The sequence below is a fragment of the Macrosteles quadrilineatus genome, unplaced genomic scaffold (assembly GCF_028750875.1).
Source record: "Macrosteles quadrilineatus isolate MER2022 unplaced genomic scaffold, UCM_ALF_1.0 Scaffold_2__2_contigs__length_208266976, whole genome shotgun sequence".
In the NCBI taxonomy this organism is placed as follows: domain Eukaryota; kingdom Metazoa; phylum Arthropoda; class Insecta; order Hemiptera; family Cicadellidae; genus Macrosteles; species Macrosteles quadrilineatus.
In genome coordinates, this window is record NW_026542595.1 from 185,481,505 (window position 1) to 185,507,311 (window position 25,807).

A 25,807-nucleotide genomic window follows, 5' to 3' on the forward strand; every position below is an offset into this window, starting at 1 on the left:
AGGCCACCAATAAACTCATTCGTTTTACACTTTAGCTGACACTCACTCTAGATACGTACGTTCGCACATGTTTTCCTTATTAATTGTAATAGTATGTAAGTTATTGTCATCCCTCATGTTTTATACAAATAAACAATAAACAAAACAAGGAAGCTATCCTACACTACAAGTGTAGAATAGCTTCCTTTTTTTAAAACACAAACCTATGACCTTGAAAACCATATGATCACCCTCATACACCCCCCCCCCCCCCAATTACACATCACCTATGACGTCACAAAGTGACGTAGCACCGGAAGCAACCATTTTCGCCTGATGGGCTTTAAACTCAATTAATTCACCCCATCTGCCCTGACAGGTGGTGTGATAGGAGTGACCTTAGGCTACTACTCCCTATTAAAAGTGTGAATACAATACCCGGGAGCCTACCTGGCCACGAGGATAAATAAGGCAGAAACTTAAAATATGTGCTGTTTAAGACTCAGATATGAAAATTGAATATTTCAATGAATAATTTCCTAATCTATTTAATAATAAATTTACTAACCAAAATGAATTGATAATTTTTTAACAGAAATAGGCTGTTTACTACATATCTCAAAAAAGTTGTAGGCTAACTGACATTAAAATGTCCATTACCAGCTGAATTCATATAGCCTAAACAGCACATTTACAATATAATTAGTATTAACAATGTTTAGGTTTTAAAAAACCATCAGCATCACTACAGCCCGGTTGCTTGGATGCATCAAGTATGAAAACCTATAACCTAACCTATAAACTTCACGTAAGTTAGGTAGTTACCTTAACATCACCTTATTATTATTTTTAATAGGTTAGAATAGGAAAGTTTGGATTACATTTGGCTAACTTAATAGGGTTGGATGGTTCAAGAAAGGATGGAATTGCATATTATCTCATTTTAACCTGATCTAGCCCAGACAAACCTACCTGACTAAGATTACCTACCTACCTGATTAAGATAACTTGATAAATTAATTAATCTCTTAATCTAAACTAGCCTACAGTAGCCTAACCTAACCTCTCCTATTCTACCTTTACCCTTAACGTATTCACAACAAATCTGATGACATTTCCAAAGACTGTATATTACTATTAGCTTTCTGTAGTGCAGCAATTCTAATCTCATGAGTCTCTTTAACAGTAGGTTTCAGTTTCAGTCGATTGATGTTCTTTTTTTAGTGAGAACTGTCTTTGAGGCTCAATATTTTTTCTTACATTAATGTTATCAATGGGAACAAATAAGCTGGATGTTTTCTCTTTAAGAGCGTCAATTTGAGGATCTAACGATTTCAATGTCCTTTCAACAATTTCTATTTGTTGAACTGAAGTTGCTCTTTTCAAAATGGAAAAAAAGTGGTTTGTTGCTTTATTTCTCATAGTTTCTACATCATTGTTCTGTGAAGGGTTTCTTACCGTAGAAAGAATCAGGCTTGTTTCATTTTTGTCAAATTCAGTTTCACTTACCTCTTTGTCATTGTTTTCAGGAGACAGATGTGGCCCATTCAATTCAGGGTGCAAAGGCACAGGCGGTATGTTGTGATCAAGTGTAGAGCATACTAAATGTATGTGTTTACACATGTTCCACTTAACACAAGCATCAATACAAGTGCACTGAAACTTGTGAATGCATGCATTACAATGTTCACACATCAGAGGACAGTTTTCGCATTGATTTTCATTCAATGACACTGTATAAACTTCACAGTCAGATGTTGAAGAGAAAACAAGCCAATTATTTGTATCATTCGAAATAACCTCTGTGGAACTTAGTGTCATAGCTTTTTTATGCCGGTCTCTTATATTTCGAAGTTTGTGGGTGAGCTTACCTTTATGGAGAACAATCAATCGATCAAACAGCTTGCGATTTACAAATCTTAGAAGAGCGTGTAGGGTGATGTCAAGGCGCTTTACCATCTTACCTTTCAAGTACAGGTGCTTGAAAATTCCATGAAGTCTTTCAAGGTGCATGTTTGTGTTGATACCTGCTCCTTTGCGATAGCAATAGGCCCATGATTTATAATTTTTGCCGTAGTTTTCCTTAAAATACAAGCCAAATTCTTTTGTTTCAGAAAATTGACATACCTCGCTGATAATCACAGGCATAATCTTTTCAAAGTTTTTCACGTCCACTTCATTTTGTAGAGTGTACATTTTCTTTAATGTTTCTTTCCGCAGGTCCAAATCTTTAATATCCGTGTTCAGTCTTCTCTGCCAAGCTCTCTGCACGTGCCATGAACAGAATAATCTCATGTCAACATCTCCCATAGTCGATTTCCAAGAATTATAGAATACATCTGCCATGTCTGTCATAAGTACCTTTGCTTTGATTTCTCCGACTTTGCTCTTTACTGAATTTAGAAACAAGTCCAAAGCTATGTGGTCATTTCTGTTTGAAAACAAAAATGCGCAAGGAAATCCTTGACGCATATCATCCAGCACTAAGATAGTCGTCATTTCAAATTTATATGCATTAGTTCCATGGGTAGAATCAATGCAGATACAATCTCTTCCATATTTCTTGAGCATGCCAGCTTGGGCTTCAGTCATTATGCCCAGCATGAAGTCGTCTTTGGTTAGTTCAGGGTAATCGGATGAATCAAGACCCTGAGGTTTGTACATTATGACTGAGTTCTTGTCACTAGCTATTTCCATCTCTACCCACTTTTCAACACTGATCGCATCATTTGTATGCCGTACACATTCACTATCTAAACTATATTCTCTCACTATATTTCTTAGATCTTGTTTTGTCAGAAGATGTCTCCTCGTAACCTCTTTAGTAACTGTTTTCTGAACCTCATCAATAATAGCATCAAACGGGATTTTTTGGGCAATTTTGGTTGCAATAGTTTGTCGTTCATCGTCAGGGATACTCAAATGGGCTAACAAAGCTTGATGTCCTACGTGAGTCTTACAAAATTCCACTTCAACGCTTCCATTTATCATCGAAGTAGTAGCTTTCATTTTTGCAGGGCAGTAACTATTTATTTTCTTTGTTCCCTGAATTTTCATGGATCGTTTACGCTGACACTCAGAAGACAAGTGCGTTCGGTAATTACCCGAACGATGACACTGATAGTATGTCACTTTCTTGTATTTACTTCGGTAGCTACCCCTCCTGTTGATGAACAGAGATTTTTCACTTTCTTCATGACACTTCTTCCACTTTAAAAATTCATCTTCACTAGTAAATGTAATTTTCTCTGATTCAACATTGATCTGATGTTTAGAAAGTAAGTGTTCATTTAAATTGGCTGTCTTACCAAGGTCTGAACTACATATCGCACACTGAACAGTTTGTGAACAATTGGGGTTTCCATCATTAGGGATGTATCCGTTGTGAACATTATCATAATGTCTCTTCAGAGAAAACCTTTTAGTGAATGTCTTATCACACAGTTCACACTTTAAATTGGCTGTCTTACCAAGGTCTGAACTACATATCGCACACTGAACAGTTTGTGAACAATTGGGGTTTCCATCATTAGGGCTGTATCCGTTGTGAACATTATCATAATGTCTCTTCAGAGAAAACCTTTTAGTGAATGTCTTATCACACAGTTCACACACATGAGACGTCATTCTAAGTTATTAAAACTGAATCACTCAAAAGTTCATAACAAACTACTTACACTTAAAACTTCACAACAAAAATTCTACACACACATTCGACATTCCAGTTGACATTTAGAGCCTAACTTAGGCCTACTCTTATAAATAGATAAGTTATTAATTTAACTATTTCAAAGGCAATAACTTAGACCTAAACTCAACTGAAAGGCCCAACTTACTTAAAATAAACCTAGACCTACCACTACAAAAACTGCAATCTAACAAATTCACACACAAACACAAACACAACTCAACCTAACCCTCTTTCTTGAGGAATCCGAAAAATATAGGTTAAGTGAACACTTAAAACTTAATAAATAATTCATGCACGTAATAGCTATTTACCTTACAAGTATAGTAAGGGCGTTTTTACATCACGCAGGTGAATGTTGTGCAACGAGCGGAAGCGAGTTGCATAATTTACCGAAGTGATGTAAACACGCTCTTGCGTAACGTGTAACGTACAAGATTTTACCTGACCCGACAATATACAGGAGGTTACGAACAATATTTTTCATTATCCATTTCACTCATCTTCTAACAGTAACGTTCATTTACAAACAAAAGCTAGGTTAGGAAAATTCTTCAAAACATAACAATAATATTCAAGCGCACAGCTGATTTCTAGCGTTGAACGTTGTTGGCTCCATAGAGGTATATTTTTTAAGTTAAGCACTCAATGTTATTTAAATGGGTTTCATTACATCACCGAGTGAGTTTTTTTCAACTTTACACCACTCGAGAAGTAACGAAGTTATATACATCACGCTTGGGATAGGGAAGTTTAACATGGAGGGTTAGGTAAAACATTTAATTGTCAATACCTAATAACAAATCAGCTTCAGCACACTCACAGCACTTTAATTTTCATAATCATAAAACACCTTTTCAAGCAGCTCAAGTCAAAAGTAAATAAACAGTAAAGAATAAACACCTTTTCCTTTACAAAACCAAAACCACAATGCACTATGCACAGTTTGCTTGCAACTGCTGCAACTGTTGAATGAAACAACTATCTAATCAGGACCAATACAGAGTTACAATGAAGCTATTACACAAATAGCTGTTATCCCAGGAACTGTTCCAAGGACTACTGTGCATGTGGAAGTGGAAGTGGAGGTGTTCGTGGGTACAGAACCAGATAGTGGTGGAATAAGTTGTTGTCAAAGTGCAACAGGTTGCAACTGCAACGGTTTCAACTCGACAACAGTTTAATTAAACAGTTGCAGACAACAGGTTAGCTTTAGTTTACAGATTGTCCGCTAGAAGCGATACGTATACTATGTTGGGCGCAGCAGACTGTTCTAACCTGTTTCAAGAGTTGCAGACAACAGTTTAGCTGCAGCTGCGTTGGCGCTTCGTAGCCTATCTGCAGCCTGCCGAGAACCGAGAACTGTTTCGCGTGGTACAGACGATTCTTACATGTTTCAAAGAGTTGCAGACAAAAGGTTAGCTGCGGTAGCGCTTCGTAGTTGCAGTTGCAATTATTGAGAAATGTTTTGGGCTCACCTTTGACCTGTTTCACAATTTCACTCACTTCTCGTTGCTGGAAATGAGGACGTTAGATTAAAGTGTCACAAAACAATTGTGGAATAACAAAACTTATTTTAATACTGCAATAATCTAAGAATTAAGAACAAAATAATAGTAATTATATAAAAAAAAACACATAATATGTAGATACAATATTTTGTGTTAACTAAATAAAACAATAATGTAAAAAATAAGAAAGAAATGTAGGAATAAATGCAGTACGGTAGTAAAAATAAATTAAATGAAAATCACATGTGATCATTGTCTGCATTTCGCGCGCAGCTATTTACAACTGCAACAGCCAGTCGTACCTGCAGCACACCCCAGAACTGTTTCATTTAATTTGCAGTTAAATGTTGCCAGTAGTTGTCAACAACGAAAGCGTTTACTGTGCAGTGTTCTGCAGCTGTTTATAACAGGGTGTTTCGCGAAACAGTTTCATTTCGAAACAGTTTCAGCTCCGAAACAGTTTCAATAAAACAGTTGCAGTTCTTTTGTTCCACCACTAGAACCAGAACGTCGAGTATCGTTCGTTGCCTCATTTCCATTTGTTTAAGTCATTAAGTCAGACCCCGTAAGTTTACTGTGAGTCTGAGATTTGTTTCTGTGTAACGCTGATAAGTGGTAAGCGTATTTTATTCTCAAATATTTCTTGTAAACATTTATAAATTGAACACAGGTGAAGTACAGTAATAAGTATCGTAAAAGGCTAACCTATCTAAAATAATCAGCGTGAAACTGGCAATAGGACAGCAATAACCCATTCCACTTCTCCTACCGCCCCTCCGACGAATATACGTCACAGTAAAACGTCACAACAATGATGGCGTCACAGTAGGATTCGTCACAAAGCAGCTGACATAACCTCCAAAATATCAAGTGGCGGGAATTTTTTTTTGCGAAACACGGCCAAGATGGCGTTTGGCGGTACACGCACAGCGTTGATTATGAAGGTTAAGTAATATATATGTATAAAACTGTACAATACGTTGAATGTTAAACTAGTATTTCATTATTTGGAGAATAAAGAACAATATTAAACACGTTTGAGGTTATTTAAAGTAGTAACCACCTTCAATTTTTTCCAAATGATAAAATTATTAGCTGACTACCATAAAAACCTATTGCTGGCGGTTCCCCTTAAGTTTTTCTCTCGTTTTTCTTTTGATATATGTTAAACACATGGTTATGAACAAAAAATGACGTATTCAAGGTTAGCCCACTCTTAACTAGTGTAGCTATGTAGCCTGGAATGCACTTCATGTGACCTTGATTGCACGACGACGCTATTACTAAAATTCATGTTTTATATGTCTATTTACATTATGTAGAGCATATTGCACAACACCAAGCACTTTTTAGCTAATTAAGTAGTTACCGCATCGTTTAGAATCCAAATCTAAAATTACTATTTGACTACCATAAAAACCTATTGCTGGCAATTCCCCTTAAATTTTTCTTCAGTTTTTCTTTTGATACGCGTTAAACACATGGTTATGAACAAAAAATTACCTCTTCTAGGTTAGCCCACTCTTTAATAGTGTAGCTATGTATCCTGGAATGCACTTCGTGTGACCTCGGTTGCACGCCGATGCTATTACAAAAATGTATGTTCTAAATGTCTATTTACATTATTTATCTGGTATTGAACAATACTGGGCACTTTTAAGCTTATTAATGTAGAAATCACCTTGATATTAATACAAACTAATAAACTACCTAAAATTACTAACTAAATATAGTAAAAAACCTATTGCTGGCATCTCCTCTTAAATTTTTTTCTCGTTTTTCTTTTGATATGTGTTAAACACATTGTTATGAACATAAAATGACGTAGTATAGGTTAGCCCACTTTTTAGTAGTGTAGCTATGCAGCCTGGAATGGACCTCATAATAGAATAATAAATTACCATAAATTTCTATTGCTGGCCTATCCCTTTGGTACGATTTTCTTTATTCTTTCAAAATATGTTTATTACATCATTACGAACTAGAAAACACGTCGCCTAGGTTAGCCCACTCCTTTACAGTTGAGATAGGTAACTTTGAATTAAACTGGTGTGACCTCGGTTCCATAAGAACCTAATTTACTAAAACTCAACTTTTTTCGTTTATACATGTTAGTTACACCTTAATAAACAATACCTAACGCTATTTCGATAAAAAATATTACTATTTATCAATTTAATGCATTATTTAAAATCTGCCTCAATATAACAATAAATTACCATAAATTTCTATTGCTGGCCTATCCCTTTGGCACGATTTTCTTTATTCTTTCAAAATATGTTTATTACATCATTACGAACTAGAAAACACGTCGCCTAGGTTAGCCCACTCCTTTATAGCTGAGATAGGCCATTTTGATTGTAGCTGGTGTGACCTCGGTTCCATAAGAACCTAATTTACTAAAACTCAACTTTTTCCGTTTATACATGTTAAATACACCTTAATAAACAATCCCTAACACCATTTCGATAAAAAATATTATTATTTATCAATTTAATGCATTATTTAAAATCTGCCTCAATAGAACAATAAATTACCATAAATTTCTATTGCTGGCCTATCCCTTTGGCACGATTTTCTTTATTCTTTCAAAATATGTTTATTACATCATTACGAACTAGAAAACATGTCGCTTATGTTATCCCACTCCTTTATAGTTGAGATAGGCCATTTTGATTGTAGCTGGTGTGACCTCGGTTCCATAAGAACCTAATTTACTAAAACTCAACTTTTTCCGTTTATACATGTTAGTTACACCTTAATAAACAATACCTAACACCATTTCGATAAAAAATATTATTATTTATCAATTTAATGCATTATTTAAAATCTGCCTCAATAGAACAATAAATTACCATAAATTTCTATTGCTGGCCTATCCCTTTGGCACGATTTTCTTTATTCTTTCAAAATATGTTTATTACATCATTACGAACTAGAAAACACGTCGCTTATGTTAGCCCACTCCTTTATAGTTGAGATAGACCATTTTGATTGTAGCTGGTGTGACCTCGGTTCCATAAGAACCTAATTTACTAAAACTCAACTTTTTCCGTTTATACATGTTAGTTACACCTTAATGAACAATACCTAACACCATTTCGATAAAAAATATTATTATTTATCAATTTAATGCATTATTTAAAATCTGCCTCAATAGAACAATAAATTACCATAAATTTCTATTGCTGGCCTATCCCTTTGGCACGATTTTCTTTATTCTTTCAAAATATGTTTATTACATCATTACGAACTAGAAAACACGTCGCCTAGGTTAGCCCACTCCTTTATAGTTGAGATAGGCCATTTTGATTGTAGCTGGTGTGACCTCGGTTCCATAAGAACCTAATTTCTCAATAGAACAATAAATTACCATAAATTTCTATTGCTGGCCTATCCCTTTGGCACGATTTTCTTTATTCTTTCAAAATATGTTTATTACATCATTACGAACTAGAAAACACGTCGCCTAGGTTAGCCCACTTCTTTATAGTTGAGATAGGTAACTTTGAATTAAACAACTAGTTTCAAACCACACCAAAGTATCCGCATCGATTTGAATCCAAATAAAAAATTACCTAAAATTACTAACTGACTACCATAAAAACCTATTGCTGGCATTTGTCCTTAAATTTTTCTTTAGTTTTTCTTTTGATACGCGTTAAACACATGGTTATGGACCAAAAATTACCTATTCTAGGTTAGCCCACTCTTTAATAGTGTAGCTATGTATCCTGGAATGGACTTCGTGTGACCTCGGTTGCACGCCGATGCTATTACAAAAATGTATGTTCTAAATGTCTATTTACATTATTTATCTGGTATTGAACAATACTGGGCACTTTTAAGCTTATTAATGTAGAAATCACCTTGATATTAATACAAACTAATAAACTACCTAAAATTACTAACTAAATATAGTAAAAAACCTATTGCTGGCATCTCCTCTTAAATTTTTTTCTCGTTTTTCTTTTGATATGTGTTAAACACATTGTTATGAACAAAAAATGACGTAGCCTAGGTTAGCCCACTCCTTAGTAGTGTTGCTACACAGCCTGGAATGGACCTCATGTGACCTCGGTGTCACGAAGATGCTATTACTCAAATTATTGTTTTATATGTCTATTTACATTATTTAGAGGGTAATGAACAATACTAAGCAGTGTTTAGCTAATTAAAGTTGTAACAACCTTAATTTTAACCTAAATTAAAAAATTACCTAAAATTACTAAATCTGACTACAATAAAAACCTATTGCTGGCATCTCCTCTTAAATTTTTTTCTCGTTTTTCTTTTGATATGTGTTAAACACATTGTTATGAACATAAAATGACGTACCCTAGGTTAGCCCACTCCTTAGTAGTGTTGCTATACAGCCTGGAATGGACCTCATGTGACCTCGGTTGCACGACGACGCTATTACACAAATTAATGTTTTATATGTCTATTTACATTATTTAGCTGGTATTGAACAATACTAGGCACTTTTTAGGTTATTGAAGTAGAAACCAGCTCGATTTTAATCCAAATTAAAAAATTACCTAAAATTACTAACTGACTACAATAAAAACCTATTGCTGGCATCTCTGGAAATATTGATAGCTTAGTATGAAATAAACCAAATTGCCTAATTTGATTAAAATATATCCGCATAAAGAAGCAAACTACAACAGTTTATTTATTCTCCATAAGAATAACATGGGAATTGTAATATTTCATCTCACTTCATTCATTTTAAGTTTCTTAAAATATTAACTTTTGTTCATACACCTTTGTTATTAATTACTCATCATAAAGGCTGGCCTAGTATTCATTCCCCTAATTTATACAATTTCATTAATCTGTTCAATTAATCATCAATAATATTCATTCCATAGCCACGTGTTCAACAATGAATTATGTGAACATTGAGATTGGAGAGAGAAAGAAGCCAGAGTGGAAGATTAAACTGTTAGTTAAAAGTATTCCAGATTTTATCTAAATAAAATTAATTAATATCATCAAGAAACCCAGTTTATATCAAGTAATATCATAGTAAACCTCAAGAGGACTCAACTTCAACATTATTTTTCAAAATTAAGTATAAACTTTTCTTTTTAACTCTTTAAATTCAGTGCACATTGGACCTTTTGGACAACATCAAAATTAGATTTTTTCATTGTTGGGATTTTGTAAGTTTGACACCTTAATTAGGCCTATTAAGGTCATGCAAGACGACTATTACACAAATTAATGTTTGTTATGAGCATATGAAGCTATAGTTGTCTTTTTACTATATTTCAAATATTCCACTCAAGTCATCTCAATGTTTCATAGTCTACTTACATTACTTAACAAATTAGTTATGCTTATTTACATTATTCAAAGCGTAATTAACTATACCATAATTCTTTTTGCTTACTACAGTATTAATTTCCTTTAATTCGTCGTTCTCTCAATTTGAGCCATGTCATCTTTGTTGGAATAACCTCTGTTTCATAAATAATCCAGCCTAAAAATCTAGTGTAAAAGGTTGTAATAATGATGAAAAATATTATAGTTACAACTGCATATATTTAAACTCTAAAAAAAATAATAATGATAAAAGTAAATGTTAAGAATAAATACAATAATTTTAAGAATAAATACAATTGTAATATTTTATTACAATGACCATAAGAAACCAATCATACGCCTGGTGGGGCTGGCTCCTGACGTGGTTGAGAGGGAGGTTCCTGGCGGGGCATCAGATATGGGGTTCGAGGGGTGTATTGATGTTGTGGGGGATGGGAGGGAAGGAGATAAGGATTTATTGTGATTTGATGTGGGGTGTGGAAGAAAGAAGGCCTTGATGGTTGTGGATGGGGGACGTGACAAAGTGGGACTTGATAGTGGAAGTGGGACTGAGGACAGGACGGCTGAAAGGGGAGGAGGAGGCCGCATAGTACTATTAAAAGATTGGGACATGGTGCTGATACTTTTACCATTTATTGCAATTAAAACACTACCACATGTGGTTTTAAGTATTTAGGACCACAGCCATTTATATGAGTGAGGAATGGGCGGCTAAAAGGGGAGGAGGAGGCCGCATCATAAAACAAAAATGCTGAAGAATAGATATATTCTGACGCAGAAAGCTTGAAATCAATCGTTAAGTTACATGGTGTGGTTTGTAATAAATGTTAAGTTACTTTGGTGTGGCTTGAAACTAGTTGTTAAGTTACTTTGGTTTAGTTTGAACTATAGATATTAAGATACTTTGGTGTGGTTTGAAACTAGTTGTTAAGTTACATACTTTGGTTGGTTTGGTTTAACTAGATTTTAGGTACCGGTACCCAATAGGTTTTTATAGTAGTCAGTTAGTAATTTTAGGTAATTTTACTAACAAGGTCACATGAGGTTCTTCCAGGATACATAGCTACACTATTAAAGAGTGGGCTACCCTAGAATAGGCATTTTTTTGTTCATAACCATGTGTTTAACGCATATAAAAATAACTGAAGAAAAATTTAAGGGGAAATGCCAGCAAGTTATTAATTTTAGGTATTTTTTCATTTGGATTACAATCAAGGTGGTTTCTACTTTAATAACCTTAAAAGTGCCTTGTATTGATCAATACCATCTAAATAATGTAAATAATATACATATAAAACATTAATTTGTGTAATAGCGTCGTCGTGCATCCGAGGTCTCATGAGGTCCATTCCAGGCTGCATAGCAACACTACTAAAAAGTGGGCTAACCTATACTACGTCATTTTTTGTTCATAACAATGTGTTTAACACATATCAAAAGAAAAACGAGAAAAAAATTTAACAGGAGATGCCAGCAATAGGTTTTTGTGGTAGCCAGTTAGTAGTTTTAGGTAATTTTTTAATTTTGGATTAAAATCGAGGTAGTTTCTTCTTCAATAAGCTAAAAGGTGCCTACTATTGTTCAATACCAGCTAAATAATGTAAAAAGACATATAAAACATTTAAGTTGTGAAATAGCGTCGTCGTGCAACCGAGGTCACATGAGGTAAATTCCAGGCTACATAGCAACACTACTAAAGAGTGGGCTAACCTAGGCTACGTCATTTTATGTTCATAGAGTTTATGTTCATAAACGGAAAAGGTTGAGTTTTAGTAAATTAGGTTCTTATGGAACCGAGGTCACACCAGCTACAATCAAAATGGCCTATCTCAACTATAAAGGAGTGGGCTAACCTAGGCGACGTGTTTTCTAGTTCGTAATGATGTAATAAACATATTTTGAAAGAATAAAGAAAATCGTGCCAAAGGGATAGGCCAGCAATAGAAATTTATGGTAATTTATTGTTCTATTGAGAAATTAGGTTCTTATGGAACCGAGGTCACACCAGCTACAATCAAAATGGCCTATCTCAACTATAAAGGAGTGGGCTAACCTAGGCGACGTGTTTTCTAGTTCGTAATGATGTAATAAACATATTTTGAAAGAATAAAGAAAATCGTGCCAAAGGGATAGGCCAGCAATAGAAATTTATGGTAATTTATTGTTCTATTGAGGCAGATTTTAAATAATGCATTAAATTGATAAATAATAATATTTTTTATCGAAATGGTGTTAGGTATTGTTCATTAAGGTGTAACTAACATGTATAAACGGAAAAAGTTGAGTTTTAGTAAATTAGGTTCTTATGGAACCGAGGTCACACCAGCTACAATCAAAATGGTCTATCTCAACTATAAAGGAGTGGGCTAACATAAGCGACGTGTTTTCTAGTTCGTAATGATGTAATAAACATATTTTGAAAGAATAAAGAAAATCGTGCCAAAGGGATAGGCCAGCAATAGAAATTTATGGTAATTTATTGTTCTATTGAGGCAGATTTTAAATAATGCATTAAATTGATAAATAATAATATTTTTTATCGAAATGGTGTTAGGTATTGTTCATTAAGGTGTAACTAACATGTATAAACGGAAAAAGTTGAGTTTTAGTAAATTAGGTTCTTATGGAACCGAGGTCACACCAGCTACAATCAAAATGGCCTATCTCAACTATAAAGGAGTGGGCTAACCTAGGCGACGTGTTTTCTAGTTCGTAATGATGTAATAAACATATTTTGAAAGAATAAAGAAAATCGTGCCAAAGGGATAGGCCAGCAATAGAAATTTATGGTAATTTATTGTTCTATTGAGGCAGATTTTAAATAATGCATTAAATTGATAAATAATAATATTTTTTATCGAAATGGTGTTAGGTATTGTTCATTAAGGTGTAACTAACATGTATAAACGGAAAAAGTTGAGTTTTAGTAAATTAGGTTCTTATGGAACCGAGGTCACACCAGCTACAATCAAAATGGTCTATCTCAACTATAAAGGAGTGGGCTAACATAAGCGACGTGTTTTCTAGTTCGTAATGATGTAATAAACATATTTTGAAAGAATAAAGAAAATCGTGCCAAAGGGATAGGCCAGCAATAGAAATTTATGGTAATTTATTGTTCTATTGAGGCAGATTTTAAATAATGCATTAAATTGATAAATAATAATATTTTTTATCGAAATGGTGTTAGGGATTGTTTATTAAGGTGTAATTAACATGTATAAACGGAAAAAGTTGAGTTTTAGTAAATTAGGTTCTTATGGAACCGAGGTCACACCAGCTACAATCAAAATGGCCTATCTCAGCTATAAAGGAGTGGGCTAACCTAGGCGACGTGTTTTCTAGTTCGTAATGATGTAATAAACATATTTTGAAAGAATAAAGAAAATCGTGCCAAAGGGATAGGCCAGCAATAGAAATTTATGGTAATTTATTGTTCTATTGAGGCAGATTTTAAATAATGCATTAAATTGATAAATAATAATATTTTTTATCGAAATGGTGTTAGGTATTGTTTATTAAGGTGTAACTAACATGTATAAACGGAAAAAGTTGAGTTTTAGTAAATTAGGTTCTTATGGAACCGAGGTCACACCAGCTACAATCAAAATGGCCTATCTCAACTATAAAGGAGTGGGCTAACATAAGCGACATGTTTTCTAGTTCGTAATGATGTAATAAACATAATTTGAAAGAATAAAGAAAATCGTGCCAAAGGGATAGGCCAGCAATAGAAATTTATGGTAATTTATTGTTCTATTGAGGCAGATTTTAAATAATGCATTAAATTGATAAATAATAATATTTTTTATCGAAATGGTGTTAGGGATTGTTTATTAAGGTGTATTTAACATGTATAAACGGAAAAAGTTGAGTTTTAGTAAATTAGGTTCTTATGGAACCGAGGTCACACCAGCTACAATCAAAATGGCCTATCTCAGCTATAAAGGAGTGGGCTAACCTAGGCGACGTGTTTTCTAGTTCGTAATGATGTAATAAACATATTTTGAAAGAATAAAGAAAATCGTGCCAAAGGGATAGGCCAGCAATAGAAATTTATGGTAATTTATTGTTCTATTGAGACAGATTTTAAATAATGCATTAAATTGATAAATAATAATATTTTTTATCGAAATGGTGTTAGGTATTGTTTATTAAGGTGTAACTAACATGTAAAAACGAAAAAAGTTGATTTTTAGTAAGTTAGGCTCATATGGAACCGAGGTCACACCAGTTTAATTCAAAGTTACCTATCTCAACTATAAATGAGTGTACGAACCTAGGCGACGTGTTTTCTAGTTCGTAATGATGTAATAAACATATTTTGAAAGAATAAAGAAAATCGTGCCAAAGGGATAGGCCAGCAATAGAAATTTATGGTAATTTATTGTTCTATTGAGGCAGATTTTAAATAATGCATTAAATTGATAAATAATAATATTTTTTATTGAAATGGTGTTAGGGATTGTTTATTTAGGTGTAACTATCATGTATAAACGAAAAAGTTGGTTTTCAGTACATTAGGTTCTTATGGAACCGAGGTCACACCAGCTACAATCAAAATGGCCTATCTCAACTATAAAGGAGTGGGCTAACATAAGCGACGTGTTTTCTAGTTCGTAATGATGTAATAAACATATTTTGAAAGAATAAAGAAAATCGTGCCAAAGGGATAGGCCAGCAATAGAAATTTATGGTAATTTATTGTTAGATTGAGGCAGATTTTAAATAATGCATTAAATTGATAAATAATAATATTTTTTATCGAAATGGTGTTAGGTATTGTTTATTAAGGTGTAACTAACATGTATAAACGGAAAAAGTTGAGTTTTAGTAAATTAGGTTCTTATGGAACCGAGGTCACACCAGCTACAATCAAAATGGCCTATCTCAACTATAAAGGAGTGGGCTAACATAAGCGACATGTTTTCTAGTTCGTAATGATGTAATAAACATATTTTGAAAGAATAAAGAAAATCGTGCCAAAGGGATAGGCCAGCAATAGAAATTTATGGTAATTTATTGTTCTATTGAGGCAGATTTTAAATAATGCATTAAATTGATAAATAATAATATTTTTTATCGAAATGGTGTTAGGGATTGTTTATTAAGGTGTATTTAACATGTATAAACGGAAAAAGTTGAGTTTTAGTAAATTAGGTTCTTATGGAACCGAGGTCACACCAGCTACAATCAAAATGGCCTATCTCAGCTATAAAGGAGTGGGCTAACCTAGGCGACGTGTTTTCTAGTTCGTAATGATGTAATAAACATATTTTGAAAGAATAAAGAAAATCGTGCCAAAGGGATAGGCCAGCAATAGAAATTTATGGTAATTTATTGTTCTATTGAGACAGATTTTAAATAATGCATTAAATTGATAAATAATAATATTTTTTATCGAAATGGTGTTAGGTATTGTTTATTAAGGTGTAACTAACATGTATAAACGAAAAAAGTTGATTTTTAGTAAGTTAGGCTCATATGGAACCGAGGTCACACCAGTTTAATTCAAAGTTACCTATCTCAACTATAAATGAGTGTACGAACCTAGGCGACGTGTTTTCTAGTTCGTAATGATGTAATAAACATATTTTGAAAGAATAAAGAAAATCGTGCCAAAGGGATAGGCCAGCAATAGAAATTTATGGTAATTTATTGTTCTATTGAGACAGATTTTAAATAATGCATTAAATTGATAAATAATAATATTTTTTATCGAAATGGTGTTAGGTATTGTTTATTAAGGTGTAACTAACATGTATAAACGAAAAAAGTTGATTTTTAGTAAGTTAGGCTCAAATGGAACCGAGGTCACACCAGTTTAATTCAAAGTTACCTATCTCAACTATAAATGAGTGTACGAACCTAGGCGACGTGTTTTCTAGTTCGTAATGATGTAATAAACATATTTTGAAAGAATAAAGAAAATCGTGCCAAAGGGATAGGCCAGCAATAGAAATTTATGGTAATTTATTGTTCTATTGAGGCAGATTTTAAATAATGCATTAAATTGATAAATAATAATATTTTTTATTGAAATGGTGTTAGGGATTGTTTATTTAGGTGTAACTATCATGTATAAACGAAAAAGTTGGTTTTCAGTACATTAGGTTCTTATGGAACCGAGGTCACACCAGCTACAATCAAAATGGCCTATCTCAACTATAAAGGAGTGGGCTAACATAAGCGACGTGTTTTCTAGTTCGTAATGATGTAATAAACATATTTTGAAAGAATAAAGAAAATCGTGCCAAAGAAATAGGCCAGCAATAGAAATTTATGGTAATTTATTGTTATATTGAGGCAGATTTTAAATAATGCATTAAATTGATAAATAGTAATATTTTTTATCGAAATAGCGTTAGGTATTGTTTATTAAGGTGTAACTAACATGTATAAACGAAAAAAGTTGAGTTTTAGTAAATTAGGTTCTTATGGAACCGAGGTCACACCAGTTTAATTCAAAGTTACCTATCTCAACTGTAAAGGAGTGGGCTAACCTAGGCGACGTGTTTTCTAGTTCGTAATGATGTAATAAACATATTTTGAAAGAATAAAGAAAATCGTACCAAAGGGATAGGCCAGCAATAGAAATTTATGGTAATTTATTATTCTATTATGAGGTCCATTCCAGGCTGCATAGCTACACTACTAAAAAGTGGGCTAACCTATACTACGTCATTTTATGTTCATAACAATGTGTTTAACACATATCAAAAGAAAAACGAGAAAAAAATTTAAGAGGAGATGCCAGCAATAGGTTTTTTACTATATTTAGTTAGTAATTTTAGGTAGTTTATTAGTTTGTATTAATATCAAGGTGATTTCTACATTAATAAGCTTAAAAGTGCCCAGTATTGTTCAATACCAGATAAATAATGTAAATAGACATTTAGAACATACATTTTTGTAATAGCATCGGCGTGCAACCGAGGTCACACGAAGTGCATTCCAGGATACATAGCTACACTATTAAAGAGTGGGCTAACCTAGAAGAGGTAATTTTTTGTTCATAACCATGTGTTTAACGCGTATCAAAAGAAAAACTGAAGAAAAATTTAAGGGGAATTGCCAGCAATAGGTTTTTATGGTAGTCAAATAGTAATTTTAGATTTGGATTCAAATCGATGCGGTAACTACTTAATTAGCTAAAAAGTGCTTGGTGTTGTGCAATATGCTCTACATAATGTAAATAGACATATAAAACATGAATTTTAGTAAAAGCGTCGTCGTGCAATCAAGGTCATATGAAGTGCATTCCAGGCTGAATAGCTACACTAGTAAAGAGTGGGCTAACCTTGAATACGTCATTTTTTGTTCATAACCATGTGTTTAACATATATCAAAAGAAAAACGAGAGAAAAACTTAAGGGGAGATGCCAGCAATAGGTTTTTATGGTAGTCAGCTAATAATTTTATCATTTGGAAAAAATTGGAGGTGGTTACTACTTAAAATAACCTCAAACGTCTTTAATATTGTTCTTTATTCTCTAAATAATGAAATAGTAGTTTAATTTCATTCAACGTATTGTACAGTTTTATACATATATATTACTTAACCTTCATAATCAACGCTGTGCGTGTACCGCCAAACGCCATCTTGGCCGTGTTTCGCAAAAAAAATTGCCGCCACTTGATATTTTGGAGGTTATGTCAGCTGCTTTGTGACGAATCCTACTGTGACGCCATCATTGTTGTGACGTTTTACTGTGACGTATATTCGTCGGAGGGGCGGTAGGAGAAGTGGAATGGGTTATTGCTGTTCTATTGCCAGTTTCACGCTGATTCTAAAATAACCTGTACCCTATCGCTAATATTGTAAGTTGTAAGTACCTAGGCCTACACAAGTTGTAGACAACCATATTATTATGTGATTACTGATTATTGATTAATAATGTTGTAGGTTAACTCTTAAAATTCTATGTTGGCTTTGGCTCGCTTTTGCCAAACCACAAAGTTCATTTAACCCATTTGCTTCGTCTTATTTATTTCGCAGAGGATACGCTCCGGTAACCGGGGCAGTTACTATCATAACCTAATAACCTAACCACCCAAACTTGCTGATATAATGAAAAAATCTAATGAAGGTTAAATTCTGTTCATAAAATCAAATTATATAGGTAGGATATAAATGCCACAAATTCTAACTAAAGATGTGCAGTTAAGAAGAAATGACATTCAAAGCAAAATCTTTGACAAAAAGTTTAAGTTACCGATGGGATTCAAACCAGGGACCTCTTGCATATCCGCCGAGCACTCTATCCACTACACCACAAACACCGATGGCTCTACATCGTATCGTTGTGGCAATGGTGTTCCGTTCCGGGCCCCCACAAACCGGTTAAGTCATTGGCGGACGCCTAATCCACGTCTGGTTACTGGACGCGTATCCTCTGTGTATTTATATACCAAAAATGCCAGTATATCACTAAAACATTTTAGTTAAAAGAAAAATATATAGTAAGTTAAGATTTATATATTTTTTATGATGTTTGTCGTACCGGTATTTTATATCTAAAAATAATAATAAAATGTATTTATATGCAATTAAAGTAATAATAATAATAATAATAATAAATCTTTATTTCTCCCACAAGTAATACAATAAAATTACAAAGATCTATAAAAACAAATTACTTTACAATGTAATCAAAACTTATTGTTAATTAACTTAATTAAATAAAAACAGTTTGCTTCAACTTGCGAAGAAATATACACACCCAAAGAAGATTAAAACTTCTGTGTGTGGGCGGGAGTCTCAACTAACTAATACTTAACAATAACAAAAAAATTCTCTGAAAAGGATAACAAAATGAATTAGGCCTATAAATTAAATTTACCTTTAGTCCAGTAACTTTTGTTTGGAAAAGACAACAAAGAAAACAAAATTCACCAATAGGCCTATCTAGGAAGTAAAACGAAAAGTAGGCCTATGTAACTATAATAATGAGAACATTTAAAGAAATTGAAGGAAACGATGAAAACCCAGACTCTGAAATACAGATACTTACCAAGATAAAGCAAATACTTTGAGCTAGACATGACTTACTAATATTATTAAGAATACAACTGTTCTATTTCATCATATGACTTGGTTAATAGCCACTTTTTCAAAGATTTCTTAAAAACACTAAATGACCTACTCTGCTTTACAGAAACAGGAATGACATTAAAAATTTTAATTGATAAATAAATAAAACACTTCTTAAACAGGGTACCGTACAGTTTGGTTTGGGTAAACGTAGAATGTTATGTGCAGTTTGTCTGGTTGAATAATTGTGAATGTTATCAACTTTTGGTCCTGCATTACTACTTAATTTGAAAAATATAGTCTATACTTTAAAAATATATAAATATCTGAAGGGAAGGATATTATGACTTACAAATAAAGGTAGAGAATGAGAATAAAAATTTACATTACATATTAATCTGACAAATTTCTTCTGTAAAGTTATTAAAGATTTTAAATTCGACACATAGGCACCTCCATACAAAGAAATTCCATATTCAAGCTTAGAATTGATTAAAGAGTGGTCAACCTAATTAAGATGGGAAGAGGACAGCAATATTTGAGGTGGAAAAAAGATCTAAGTGAGTAACGTAATGAATTCTTTAAATTATTTACATGCATCTTCCATGATAGATTTTCATCCAAAAGTAGGCCTACACCTAGATATTTGGTAACATTACATTGTTTTATGGAAAATTTCTCCTTATTCATCCTCTTGGCAGCCTTTCAGCTAGCCCAATGTAGAATCAGAATCAGAATGTTTCATTGCCATAATAATACATAAATGTACAGGGCAAAAGTCACTGAAACTAAACAAGTAAAATCAGACCCATTAAAATAAAGATACAAACTTCAAAAGGTACAAACTATTTACAATTTAAAAACTAAGAAACTCTGTAAAATTCCTTATCAACTAAATATTCCCTCAGACCACACTTAAATTTTTTTAAATCATGTTTGTCCTTGATTCTATTAGGAAGAGAATTAAAAATACGGAATGATTGGTTTTTATGGAAAGTGGTACGAGATAGTGGAATATGTAGGTTAAAGTTCCTCCTGAGATTGTAGCTGTGGCGAGATGACCCTTTAATATGAAACACTGTCGAATTTTTTTTAAGAAGGTCAAAGATTCAAAAATGAAAATTGATGGAAAGGTCAACATATTATTTGTACGAAAGACAGATCTACAAGACTCTCTATATTTTAGGTTGAAGATTAATCTGATGGCTCTTTTTTGCAGTTTGAATATTTTCTTAGTTTGAAGTAAGTCGTTACCCCAAACGGGCACACGTAAGAAAGGGGTAAACAAGACCGTAATAAGCTGTCAGAAGGATGCGTCTATCTTGATAACAGGAGAGCCTACGAAGAAGGAAAGCACTAGTACTAAGTCTATTGTGAATGTTGTCGATGTGACTGGAAAATTTCAGATTGCTGTCAATGACTACTCCTAAATATGTAACACTAGAAGAAGAAACAATGTTGATGTTGTCGACAGGTAAATTTAAAGATTCAGATGGATTAGACGAATTCTGTCGTATACGAAATTCTAAAAGTGATGTTTTCTGAGGATTAACATGTAGAGAGTTCTCGTATAGCCATTGGAAAACAAAACTACTGTACTCTCAATAAATGTTTGGATTTCTAGCTGTGCATGATTTTGACTGGAGACAATGAGGGAAGTATCATCAGCAAACCGATGTAACTCTGAATTTGACACTACAGGAGGCAGATCATTGATGAACATTAAGAAAAGGATACTAGACCTATTGTTACTATATTATTTATTCTGATAGCCCCTGGGGCCTGGACTATGAATAACTTCGTAGACGTGTGTGTAGGTGTGTTCTTGTATGTATTCCTTTGTTGAGTAGGCCTAGTATAATTTGTTAGCGAATTTCCCATATAGGGAATACACTATTACCGTAGTACTCATGGTAAGACCTGGACGCGGGACCAATTTTTTTTTTCGTTTTGAGGTCCCTAGAGGCTAAAAACACCATCCGTTCAAATTCATATATATATATATTTATACAGGGTGACAATTAAGTCTTAGGACGACTTTATAACTTTTAAACGACAAACGATATCACAACCACATTTGGTATACCGTTACTGGAAATTGTAAGCTACTTTTCTGTGTACATGGTGGTCGGATATCACCTTTGGGGGACGGCCCGTCGGGGGTCAGAAGAAAATCTTTAATGACAGCCTATGTTGAGTTGTACATCATTTTAAAGGTCTACTTCAACTGAAAACAATGCCGCAAACCGCACTTCAAAAGGTTGATCCTGTGCAAAATGGCAGATGTTCAAAGATTTTCAAAATTAGCCAATTTCTTTTTAAAATTAAAACACTTTTTTAAATCTTTAAACAACTGTCATTTTTTAACGGATGGTCCTTTTGAAGTACGGTTTGCGGCATTTTTCTTTGCTTAAAATTCCCTTTAAAATGATCCCCATAACTTCACATTCAGTGATCCAAATAACTCTTCAGGGCGACGGCCCACAAGGAGTCGGAAGTAAATCTTGAATGGAAGCATAGGTCGATATGCACATCAAATTAAAGGTATTTATTAGTAGAATACAATGCCGCAAACCGTACTTCAAAAGGACCATCCGTTAAAAAATGACAAGAATCAAGAATCAAGAATCAAGAAGGTTTTTTTTTTGGACAGTTGTTTAAAGATTTAAAAAAGTGTTTTAATTTAAAGAAATTGGCTAATTTTGAAAATCTTTGAACATCTGCTATTTTGCGCAGGATCAACCTTTTAAAGTGCGGTTTGCGGCATTGTTTTCAGTTGAAGTAGACCTTTAAAATGATGTACAACTCAACATAGAATGTCATTAAAGATTTTCTTCTGACCCCCGACGGGCCGTCCCCCAAAGGTGATATCCGACCACCATGTACACAGAAAAGTAGTTAACAATTTCCAGTAACGGTATACCAAATGTGGTTGTGATATCGTTTGTCGTTCAAAAGTTATAAAGTCGTCCTAAGACTTAATTGTCACCCTGTATATATATGTATATATACGTCCGTGAACACGATAACTTGAGTAATTTTTGTCCGATTTTGATGAAATTTGGTTTAAAGGTGTAAAGCTGGATAAACTTGAATGAGTTCGCGAACCAGCACGATCGGACCATGGGAACGAGGCTTTACGGGGGGTTTTATGGGGTAAAAATTGGTTTTTCTCACTTTTGACCCTCAAAACACAAAATTTCCCAATTTCTCTTTAGACCTTTTTAAAGAGCTTAAAAAAACAAATAATTTAGTATATAAAAGTATTTTTGTTCGATTATTAGTAACAGAGAAAATTTAAAAAATTGTAAATTTAAAATTCCCATGTTATTCTTATGGAGAATATTGTCAAATGTTGTAGTTTGCTTGTTTATGGATATATTTTGATCAAACTTGGCAAATTTATTTATTTTGTACCACGCTATCAATATTTAACTCAAAACACACTTTATTAGTTTTCTTGTAGCAGCAAACCTAGGTACTTGTTAAACCTAATGTTATTAAAATATATTTAACTGAAAATAAATTCAGACAAATGGAAATTCGCTTAGTCGGCAGGTTTGCTGCGGCGGGGGTATTTATAAACATAACTTGTGAGACATAACCACTCGGTGCTAAAGTGTGGAGAAATTCATTAGGGACATGTAACCGGTCTTCCTCTTCTTGAATCAAAGTGTCCACTAAGTAGTAAACTCTGCTATCATTATTTAGCTGCTTAGCTATTTTATTATTAATTTGGTCACCATGTTTATTCTTTGGTTAAATTTTTTCGTGATTTTTGTCTTTTTTTAAGCAACTTCAGAGAATCCTTCACTGAAGATTTCGTCAATGATATTTTTATTCGCAATACATTGTGGTGGAAGACTTATCAATGTCTCACAAAGACCATTAGGGTAGCTCTCTTGGCCATTCCTTATTCGTAAAAGATATTCAGCAAATATTGATTCCCTTGGATTTGCTCTCATGTTTTTAGCAAGTGAAACATTTTTAAACATTGACCATAAAGGTGATATAATTATTGAATTTTCTACCATTTCACAGCGACTCGCTCCAGAGACTATGATAGTTCATTGCCGGAAATTACCTCCTAAACCTTTCCACCAAAAGGTTTTGCTTAGCCTTCTCTTCTGGCGATATCTTGCATTAATTATTCTGCAGAAGATAAAGCATACTTATTAGACATAGAAGCTTCATCCTATAATATTACAGTAGAACCTCTTTAATCCGAACCCCCGTAATCCGAACATCCTCTACTCCGAACACCTCATTGCTGTACTTTATACGCAGTACAGTAGTTCTATATTGTATACTGTATTTAATGTACAGTACTGTTTATTCACTATGTTTACTACCGGTACTGTATTAAATAAACACTGTATTTTACTTTATAAAGCGTTTTTTAACTTTTCTTGTTACAATTACAATCCATTTTAGCCTTGTTTTAGCTATTGTTATGTAATGACAACAATATGTTCTGTAATCCGAACTATTCAATAGTCTGAACTACCCCCGGTCCCAATTAGTTTGGATTAAAGAGGTTCTACTGTATTTTACAAATATTTAACTTTGTTACTATTGGATTTTATTCCGAAGACTGAGACTGACTCATTTAATTTTATTGGCAATTTAAATCTGTTTTGTACTGTACGCTAAGATCTCCTAAGTCAAAATAGTCTGTTTTGTGACAGTATCTGTCCGTGCAATATTTAAAAAAAATCAAGCGGTCGCATAACATTTCTTTGAACTTCAAAAACCAGCATAGGTAACTTTTCACAATTTATTATCATACCATCTCTGTTGTTAATACGTCGCCGAATCTCAAACACGGGATTGTTTCTTTTAGGTAGAATTTTATGATAATCAAAATTAAAAATTAGAAAACACTACACATAAAAATATCTATGAAAACGTTAAACACTCCATTATCTGAAAATAAAATACAATCACATAATGAAATAGACTGGTTTTTACTCCCTATGAATGAAACTGCATAAATAAACTATCCCATCTCATAAGTTATCATTGTATTTGAAAGTAAACTGATGGGTAAACCGAAAAAGTAAATATTAAAGTGAAAGAAGGGAAACGGGCTATTTTTATGAAGACAGATGTTTTCTTTAAAGAAATGAATCATATGTTAGGTAATCTTAACAAATTTGGACTTGTATATTTAAAATACATGACAACTTTAAAGTCCAATGGAGCAAAGCACATTGAACTGAGCGTGACAAAAGTTATTCCATGACTTCTACAGAGAATTCCCTTTAATTTGACTCCTTAACCCTCAGAATGTTATGTGTCGAAATTTCGACACATAACACACTTTGTGTAGTGTTTTGTGTCGAAATTTCGACTCACAAACACTGTTTACGGCGAAGGCTCTATGACTGACAAAATCGGATTGAACTGGATTGAGTTAGGTATCGTTTTATTTGGCAGATACTAAGCTTTCTCCCGAGGTCTGTCTCTAAGCGCTTTTTTTTCTCGAGCCGATCATAATTGTAGCAGACAGCTGACGTGCGTATTTGTAAACAGCTTGGTTAACCTCGCACCGATGACTGATGTGTTTTATTACGTTTATCATTGTTTTAGTGTTAAAAATCAAAAGTAGTGATATACGTGGTGCATTATAAGAAGATTTAAGTGATTTTGAAGGGCTGGTTGATGATCCTGAAGAAGTAGGTAGTGATATTGATGTAAATTATCAGCCAGATTCCTAGCTATGGTTAGGCTATGCATTCTTAGCTAAACACTATGTACCGAAATGTTTTTTGCCCATAACTTATTTATTTGCAAATCTACTTCCTTATATTATTATATTTTTGGAATCCTCATAAAATTTAGAACAAAGTGGCTATTTTCAAATATTTATAGGCCTATAATTTATACAATTTCATTGAGCGCAAACTTATTTTTTTTTTGAAAATTTTCCAAAATATTTTTTTTACCTAAAAACTTTTTTTGAAACAAATGTTCCTTATGTTTTATGTATAATATTGAAGCCCATGATTTTCCAAACAAAATGGTATATAGAACAGTATAATTAACATTGTTTTTAAGCTTCTCAGATCCGTTTTAATAAAACCTTGCAAATGCGCAAAAAATAGGCAGACATTAGGGCCAAAACTAGGGACACTCGGAGGGTTAATAATCAAAATCGGTTCATAAATAAAAGAGTTTTGCTGTGCACAAGAAATTCCTTACGGAATTAGAATAATAGAAGATCATGTTATTTGTTCTCTGTAGCCTAGTGTGTGTTTG

General features: G+C 33.3%; 2 protein-coding genes across 5 annotated transcripts in view; one reads left to right on the forward strand and one right to left on the reverse strand.

The window, feature by feature from the left end:
- Positions 1-648: 648 nt before the first annotated feature.
- LOC128985204 (uncharacterized) lies at positions 649-3,606 on the reverse strand. Its single transcript, XM_054404590.1, has 3 exons — positions 2,107-3,606; positions 1,489-1,635; positions 649-657 (listed from the first exon to the last, which is right to left on the reverse strand). The coding sequence occupies exons 1-3, from the start codon at positions 3,604-3,606 to the stop codon at positions 649-651; spliced, it is 1,656 nt and encodes a 551-aa protein (XP_054260565.1).
- A 2,080-nt stretch (positions 3,607-5,686) lies between these two features.
- The window catches only part of LOC128987951 (high mobility group protein 20A-like), a 95,315-nt gene continuing 75,194 nt past the window's right edge, over positions 5,687-25,807 (forward strand). The window contains exon 1 of one of the 4 annotated variants that reach the window (XM_054409080.1): positions 5,687-5,793. The gene's annotated coding sequence lies outside the window, so the exon portion shown is untranslated. Of the gene's footprint in view, positions 5,794-18,314; positions 18,334-20,087; positions 20,107-21,170; positions 21,364-25,807 lie in introns of those variants that run through there. The other 3 variants (XM_054409082.1, XM_054409083.1, XM_054409081.1) reach the window with 3 other exon arrangements.